The sequence below is a fragment of the Trichomycterus rosablanca genome, chromosome 2 (genome assembly GCF_030014385.1).
Source record: "Trichomycterus rosablanca isolate fTriRos1 chromosome 2, fTriRos1.hap1, whole genome shotgun sequence".
In the NCBI taxonomy this organism is placed as follows: domain Eukaryota; kingdom Metazoa; phylum Chordata; class Actinopteri; order Siluriformes; family Trichomycteridae; genus Trichomycterus; species Trichomycterus rosablanca.
The window spans coordinates 12,012,105-12,020,900 of NC_085989.1; the positions used below are offsets into that span (position 1 = coordinate 12,012,105).

General features: G+C 36.2%; 1 protein-coding gene across 2 annotated transcripts; it reads left to right on the forward strand.

Annotated features, from left to right (window-relative positions):
- The first annotated feature begins 7,461 nt into the window (after positions 1-7,461).
- LOC134305248 (uncharacterized) lies at positions 7,462-8,483 on the forward strand. Of its 2 annotated transcripts, XM_062990122.1 has the most exons (4): positions 7,462-7,590; positions 7,669-7,876; positions 7,994-8,041; positions 8,133-8,483. In XM_062990122.1, the coding sequence occupies exons 1-4, from the start codon at positions 7,496-7,498 to the stop codon at positions 8,418-8,420; spliced, it is 639 nt and encodes a 212-aa protein (XP_062846192.1). In that variant the 5' UTR covers positions 7,462-7,495; the 3' UTR covers positions 8,421-8,483. The 2 variants fall into 2 exon arrangements, with proteins under 2 accessions (XP_062846192.1, XP_062846191.1); XM_062990121.1 differs by having other exon boundaries at positions 7,462-7,876.
- The last annotated feature ends 313 nt before the right edge of the window (positions 8,484-8,796 follow it).

The window sequence follows — 8,796 nt, forward strand, 5'->3', positions numbered from 1 at the left end:
TGGCCCAAGTTCATTTTATACCTAAAATCTATAGGCAACATGGCACACTCAGCAATGGTGCACATGAAAATCTATTCAAAGGGGCAATTTCAGAAGCATACTGGTGGCATAATTCAAGTCGGGCCAGACAAATAACAAATCCATTATACAGAACTGGTCCCTCTCTGTAAGAAAAAGTTGATTTTAGACTGGCCCAAGTTCATTTTATACCTAAAATCTATAGGCAACATGGCACACTCAGCAATGGTGCACATGAAAATTGATTCAAATGGGCAATTTCAGAAGCATACTGGTGGCATAATTCAAGTCAGGCCAGACAAATAACAAATCCATTATACAGAACTGGTCCCTCTCTGTAAGAAAAAGTTGATTTTAGACTGGCCCAAGTTCATTTCATACCTAAAATCTATAGGCAACATGGCACACTCAGCAATGGTGCACATGAAAATTGATTCAAAGGGGCAATTTCAGAAGCATACTGGTGGCATAATTCAAGTCGGGCCAGACAAATAACAAATCCATTATACAGAACTGGTCCCTCTCTGTAAGAAAAAGTTGATTTTAGACTGGCCCAAGTTCATTTTATACCTAAAATCTATAGGCAACATGGCACACTCAGCAATGGTGCACATGAAAATCTATTCAAAGGGGCAATTTCAGAAGCATACTGGTGGCATAATTCAAGTCGGGCCAGACAAATAACAAATCCATTATACAGAACTGGTCCCTCTCTGTAAGAAAAAGTTGATTTTAGACTGGCCCAAGTTCATTTTATACCTAAAATCTATAGGCAACATGGCACACACAGCAATGGTGCACATGAAAATTGATTCAAAGGGGCAATTTCAGAAGCATACTGGTGGCATAATTCAAGTCGGGCCAGACAAATAACAAATCCATTATACAGAACTGGTCCCTCTCTGTAAGAAAAAGTTGATTTTAGACTGGCCCAAGTTCATTTTATACCTAAAATCTATAGGCAACATGGCACACTCAGCAATGGTGCACATGAAAATCTATTCAAAGGGGCAATTTCAGAAGCATACTGGTGGCATAATTCAAGTCGGGCCAGACAAATAACAAATCCATTATACAGAACTGGTCCCTCTCTGTAAGAAAAAGTTGATTTTAGACTGGCCCAAGTTCATTTTATACCTAAAATCTATAGGCAACATGGCACACTCAGCAATGGTGCACATGAAAATTGATTCAAATGGGCAATTTCAGAAGCATACTGGTGGCATAATTCAAGTCAGGCCAGACAAATAACAAATCCATTATACAGAACTGGTCCCTCTCTGTAAGAAAAAGTTGATTTTAGACTGGCCCAAGTTCATTTCATACCTAAAATCTATAGGCAACATGGCACACTCAGCAATGGTGCACATGAAAATTGATTCAAAGGGGCAATTTCAGAAGCATACTGGTGGCATAATTCAAGTCGGGCCAGACAAATAACAAATCCATTATACAGAACTGGTCCCTCTCTGTAAGAAAAAGTTGATTTTAGACTGGCCCAAGTTCATTTTATACCTAAAATCTATAGGCAACATGGCACACTCAGCAATGGTGCACATGAAAATTGATTCAAAGGGGCAATTTCAGAAGCATACTGGTGGCATAATTCAAGTCGGGCCAGACAAATAACAAATCCATCATACAGAACTGGTCCCTCTCTGTAAGAAAAAGTTGATTTTAGACTGGCCCAAGTTCATTTCATACCTAAAATCTATAGGCAACATGGCACACTCAGCAATGGTGCACATGAAAATTGATTCAAAGGGGCAATTTCAGAAGCATACTGGTGGCATAATTCAAGTCGGGCCAGACAAATAACAAATCCATTATACAGAACTGGTCCCTCTCTGTAAGAAAAAGTTGATTTTAGACTGGCCCAAGTTCATTTTATACCTAAAATTTAACTGCCAACATGGCACACTCAGCAATGGTGCACATGTAAATTTATTCAAAGAGAAAACAAATTAGACAACCAAGTTTACCAAAAAGAAAAATTCTCTCCCTGTAAGCAATTTTTAAATTTTATTACTTGAGAGAATATGGCAATCATATTAAGAAGTTGCAATCTTTGCCACTGTCTCCTGGGGGCCCTTCACTATACAGCCTACTTGTTCATGTGACGAACGCAAGTCGCATATGCGTTAAACAGCTTTTAATGAGCAGAACCACGAACAAACACGGACTAGTGAACACTGACTAGCAGTAATTTAAAAATAGGCACAAATGTAGACCACAACAATAACCAGTACAAACAAACACAAACGGAAACCACCACAGTAAGTAGCAAAAGAAAAAACAGGATAGAGGAGTATGCCAATTTGGACACTCAGGTAAAGTGAAGAGCGCTAACAACGGGGCGTGGCAACGAGGGCAACAGAGTGTAAACACACAGCACACGGTGACATACTGGCAGAAGAAAGCAAAAATATAAAGTCTTGTGCACTTTTAGACATTTCAAACAGTGTTGCCAGTAAGTTACTGTAGTTCAAATTTACAGTACCATAACTGTATTTTACTTTTTCAGTAACTTGATCTTACTGTAATTGCATTTACAGTAACATCACAGTAAAAACTTAGGTTAACTGTACAGTACTGTAATTATTTGTTAAATTCTTATTATTTAATTCAAATTTTAGAAACTGTAAATTATACTTATACAATTGTTGCAAGATATCAAATTGTTAATTTAAAGCACTGCAAATGCTTAAAGCACTTCAACAAAAACGCGCAAAAATACAGAATTTCCTTAAAAATATTCTTACTTCAATCCATGCAACTTTCACAATGCATTTTAAACACATTTAAAATAACACAATGTACATTACTTAACATGTACAAAATTCATGTTAATTCATACATTTCAGATAATGTCAGCACAAATTTGTATTTTAAACAGTACTGTAGAATTTAAAGAACAGAATATACTGATTGTTCATTGTTGTATAAAAATTTGTAAACAGGTATGTGTCACAACATCTACTGCATGTTGTTTGATTTGGACATTGTTCAGACACTATATTTTTTTAGTAAGTAAAATTACTAGCATAATATTACTGTTAAATGATTGTACTGATTTTCAGTGAATGAAACTTGTTTATGTTTTATGTATAGTGATGTTCTTATATGTTAATTTGATGCATGTCTATGGTTTAAGTTTAAGTCTATTAAGTCTCTTACATTAGTTCAGAACTGTTCAAGTCAGGTCACAAAGGTCACAGGTTGTCATGACAACTATGGTTGGTAACACCCCTTTGAGTGAGATGAAGGAGATCTCACCTCCTTTCAGGGGGGCCTCCAAAGTGTGTTTTAATCTTTTTTACCTAAATATACAGTATATACACATAAAAATATATAAATTATTTTCATTTTCATTCTTTTTCCATTTCCATTCACGACTTACAGTAACTTAATATATATATTTTAAAAAATCTCAGATCGGGACATTTTTGGTTCAGTTTGTTTGGTTCAGTCCATGTGTATAGGGTCATCAACAGATGAACTCTTTTAGGACTCTTCCACATGCTGGCCTGAAGCATCACATCTTTAATTTCTTCTATTTATATTTATAATAATAAACCTGTAATAACTGTGTCCAAAACATAAACCAGTCGAACCATACGTACCATGGATCGAAAAGAGAAAAAAAGGTGAGTTATGCCTCTTTGTACAGTATTGACAGGTAATACTTTTATTTACTGTTTTATTTACCAACAGTGTATATTTTAGAATTAGAATTTTAAAAATGATTGCTGATGAACAGTTAAAGTATACTGTTGTCTTGCTGTAAATATTGCCTAAATATTCTTATTCAGTAGTTATATATATGTAGACCTATATACAAAACATAATCTAAGCTAACAAATTATGCAAAAAATTTACATTACAAAAATTGTACCTCTGTAATTTTACTGTGATTTTAAACTTTTTTTTCCCTTCACTGTGTAGCACCGGTGTTCCGTAAAACGCGCAACAAACTGTCAGTGAACTTTCTTAAAGTGCAGTTGGCGTGAGCGCAGTCTTTTTTTTCCACTTTGCCATGTCGTGGAAACATTTTAAAAACCAAAATGAAACCGAGGAGACCATTATAAATCTGTTTCAAAGAAATCTTAATGTTTTGGATCATGAAGGCTATAGAAATCCAGATTCCGTATGGGGTAGAATAGCTGTTTCTATTTTGAACAACCAGTTGCGGGTCAGAAAATGGCTATATCAAATTTGGCATGAGGATAGACGTCGTTTAAAATCCAGAGCACAGGCAGTCTGTCCAGTTAAAAAAGGTGATCATGTGGGAAGTTCACCCAATGATGCTGAACAAGTAATCCCGTCTGATAACCTAGAGGAAGTTTTCTGTGTTTGTAAAAAGGTAAATGACCCTAATGAGCCATATGCTCAATGTAATGACTGCAAAGACTGGTTTCACCCTATATGTGTGGGCTATGAAAGCATAGAGGACATCCGTGTCATTTCCCCATGGTATTGTCCAAAATGTTCACAAAACGAAAAGAAGGGAAAACAAACCACACATAAAAAACATCCAAGGAAGCGATAATTTCAGTCAGATGAAAAAGTTGAACTTGCTGAAAATAATGCTGATGATGGTGATGATGACAACAACGATAATGATGATGATGATGGTGGTGGTGATGATGACCACAATGATGATGATGGTGATGACAACAATGATGATGATGATGACAATGATGATGATGAAGATGGTGATGAAGAAAACATAAATGAGACACCACGTGTCACACCAACCTTGTCTAGAACAGAATGGGAGGCAATAAAGCCAGAAGAAGACAGTCAATATGCAGCTCTGAAGGGTGCATGGACAGACATCATGGCCAGTAAAATTTCAGAGGTCAATAAATTTTGTGTTTTGACCTTTAAGTATAATAGAGTTCGAAAATCCCTTTCACGGAAAAAAAATTGCCCATATTGGCAAGGAAGAGCAGTCTGCAAATTCAGTGACTGTACGAGTTACAAGCTTGTGTTAACTAAAAGGCCACAGAAGTACCAAAGTGAAATTGTCATAAGGGTTAAGATAATAGGAAATATTCACCATTCTCAAGGGGAATATCATAAGCAACACTGCAAAAACCAGGTCAGGGAAATGTTAAAATCAGAACTTGGTGAGTGCACACCAATGCATGTTCACACGAAGAAACTTGCACATGCTGATGAAGACAAAATATCCCATGGGAACATTACAGATGTCCCATCACTTTCTGTTCTCCAGAAAATTTCAAGTGAGAAAAAAACGAAAAATCGCCTTGATCCTAATGAATATCTGGAATGCCTCTTTTTACAGCAATTGCAAAACACTTCAAAACCTCCTGCAATTACCAAACACAGCAGTTTGCAATATGTAAGTGTTTCTCCTTTTATAATACATATTTATACTGATGCTCAACTCCATCTATTGAGAGACCTGCAAAAATCAAAAGCATGCCTACTTTACTTGGATTCCACAGGAACAGTTGTGACAAAGCCAAGTTACTGCCCGAATAAAATTCTGTATTATGCCTTGTGTATATCAACACAATCTACAACTCAGAGCACTCCCACAATACAGAATTGGTTAGCCTGCCTGAGCAGAGATTTTTTCAATGGATTTAGGATTCAGCTGCAACCACAAAAGGTTGAAACTGATTTTAGCTGGGCCATGATACATGCAGTTACACAGGTTTTTAACAAGTGCAACATTCAGGATTACTTAACAAGATGCTTATTGGTTTTGCAAGAAAAAGAGCAGTGCAAATTCACAGTGATCCATGTATGCTCAGCTCATATCATGAAACTCCTGTCTGTGAAGACCTCAAAGATAAAGGCCAAGAAATCAACTAAGGACCTGTTTCTCTACTCCTTTGGTCTTCTGCTAAATACAGTATCACTAACCAAAGTTAAGATCCTTATCAGAAGAATTGCTTGTGTTTTTACAGCAAAAAAGCAGACAAATGCTTACAAGCAGTGTTTAAGTTCCCTGAAGAAAGCTATTGAAAACCAGTCAACAGATTTGCTGACACCTAATGAGGTGGAGACTTGCACTGATGCAGAACCACAAGATGACTTGGGTTTCACAAAAGGCTCACCTTTCACAACAATATTGGCCCACATCTTTCAAGATGCACGTGAAGGAAGAAGTAAGTATGAGGAAGACGATGATGACGAAGGTGATGAGACATGCACAGAAAATCCAAACTTCTGCACTGAGTTAGTGGACGTGTTGAAACGTTACACAGGCACCATACCCCTTTGGTCAGGACTGATGTTAAAAAACAAAACTCGGGATACGAATGCTTCTGTAGAGAACTGGTTCAGAACAACAAAACGAGTTATTCTAAGAAACCAGCTACACCGCCGACCTGGGGACTTTCTACAGACAATGAATGAATTTGTAGCAGGTAGAGTACGGGGGGTGACACTGAAGATTTCCAAAAAACTAAAAAAAGTCATAAAATCAGAAAACATGGAACGGCAAGATGCAGTTGTGACTGAAGGAGAATTCTTCCAGGAGCCTCTCAGTCAAGAAGAAAAATGGCAAAAGAGATTGCCCAAAAAAAGGCCAAAATACTTCACTGCCCCAGTATCAAAAAGCACAACAGAAACAAGCAAAAATTGCCCTGCTTGGTCCGGGAGAGGTAAATTTGAGAAAACAACTGTACAAATGACCAACACATGCACTGTGGATAATCTTTTATATACTATCCACTTGTCAATGACAAAATATCCACAAATTGTAGAACAGCTGGACTCTCTGAAGAACTAAGACAAATGGATTGATTGTCTCCTTAAAGTCCATTGCTATTTTTCAAACAGACAGTGGACAGAGGGCAAACTTTTGTGGCTTAGCAACTTTCCAAGATTTCAAGGAAAGAAACATTGGGATTGTTTTGGTACAGAGGAAGATTTCATAACATGCCGTCTGGATTATCTCCAGGCGACAGAATGGGAGATAACCTGTTCCTCCAAGACCTGTCCATTGCCATCAATGAGAAGATCATCAAATCTTGTAGAAATTCCGTGAGTATACCTTACTTTCATTCTGTTATAATTTAATGATTTTTTAAATGCAAATGCTTCTGTGACTTAAAATGTAAAAAATGTAAAAAGGTTTAAGCACTAATTAAATTATATTCAATTAAACTATATTAAATTCATTAATTTTTTTGTCCTTAGATGTAATAATTTCATGGCACTACAGACTTCATTTGACTCCTGGGCAGAAGAATGCCAAAGTGAATGTGGAAGGAAAAAGTAAGAGTTTCTTTTTTTTTTCTCACAGTTTAGCTCTAATAATGAAAAAGTTAATATCTTCTTTAAGTGTTAGCTATGGATATCATTAATGCTGTTAATGATGTATCACACGTATGTGATAACAACTTCATTACAAATGTATTACAGCAAAGAGAAGGAGCAGTGTACTGTTGTGAGAACAACACATTCCAGACACTTCATTAATGGTCTGCCATGCTTAATGGTTATCTCCATGGTAACAACCACTTCAGGACTTTTGCCATCTGTTCTTTATCCAGTGTCTTTGCCATCATCAATAACAATCATGGGAGAGAGGTCAGCTGTTATATTTAAAGTTGTAAAGTTAAACACAGCAAGTATGATTTTGTCTTACACTCCCTTCTTTTGTAAAAGGTACCAGCCTGCTGCAATAACATACTACCTCACAAACAAAGTTCATTTCATTTGTTTTCATCGTCTTCATGAAGACAATCAGTGGTATCTTTATGATGGTGCTGAAGAACTTAGTAGACCAGGCCATGGAGAAGTTAAAGCGACAGCTTCGGTTGTGCAACGAATCTTCTCTAGTACCTGCCAATTAGGCCATCTTTTGTGCATTCGAGTAAGTTTTGATTGTATGCACTTTGTATAATACCCTTCTTCTGTCACATGATTAACAAAAAGTCTATCACAACAGTTTGCACTAATTATGTTTACATACTGTATGTATCTTCAACAGGCTGATGTAGATAGTCCACAGACAAGAGACACAGATGAGCCATACAAGGTAAAATGCTAATTATCATATTGATGTGCTTGGTGATTTGTTTTGAAGTACACTGCACAAATTACATATGTACTCTTTTTTTTCATTCCAGAAACATAGCATATATCAACAGATTTTGAAGGCAGAGAGGTGGTGCAATGAAAACAAACACCATTTCAAGGAAGAGGTTGCACCACCACCACTGCTATACATGACCAGAGATGAGGCAGAAGAGGCCCTTCACAAATTTCACACTTTGCAAGAGATTGTCAATGAAGATGACAGAGCTGACATCCTCGTGAATTTTTCATTTGTTTTCAAAGAAATTGAGGATATGCATTTTTTTATGCAAAATGTTAGAGACAAAATGAAGCTTAGAGTTTGCTGTGAAAAGATTTAGATTCATGCACCCAGGTCAACATGGAACATGAAAAATTATGTAAGACTAATTTATTTTATAATATATCTAATATTTTTTAAAGACTTAGCAGGTATTACTATAGATAATTTGGTTAGCACTGATCTTATTTAGTTCTTCTTTTTTTAAATTTTGTTAACTTGATTATTTTGTATAAATAAAGCAATGTGTAAGCTTCATTCCTTTTCATTGAAAGAGTAATGTGTAGACTGTTCTATGTTTATAAAGATGCACATTTTGTTGCATACTGTATTTGATAAATAATGTTCCATTTTATACTATCTTGGCTAGTCATATTCTCTTGAATATTGCTCTCTCAACTTAGGAAGTGAACTTGAGTGAAGACTAAAGATGGTTA

What these genes read in the sequence shown, in the direction of transcription:
- LOC134305248 (XM_062990121.1), top strand. Translation starts at nt 7,496, where the DNA reads ATGGTTATCTCCATGGTAACAACCACTTCAGGACTTTTGCCATCTGTT. An exon ending in GCCATCTTTTGTGCATTCGA is followed by an intron (nt 7,877 to 7,993) that starts GTAAGTTTTGAT and finishes TATCTTCAACAG; the next exon opens with GCTGATGTAGATAGTCCACA. An exon ending in ACACAGATGAGCCATACAAG is followed by an intron (nt 8,042 to 8,132) that starts GTAAAATGCTAA and finishes TTTTCATTCCAG; the next exon opens with AAACATAGCATATATCAACA.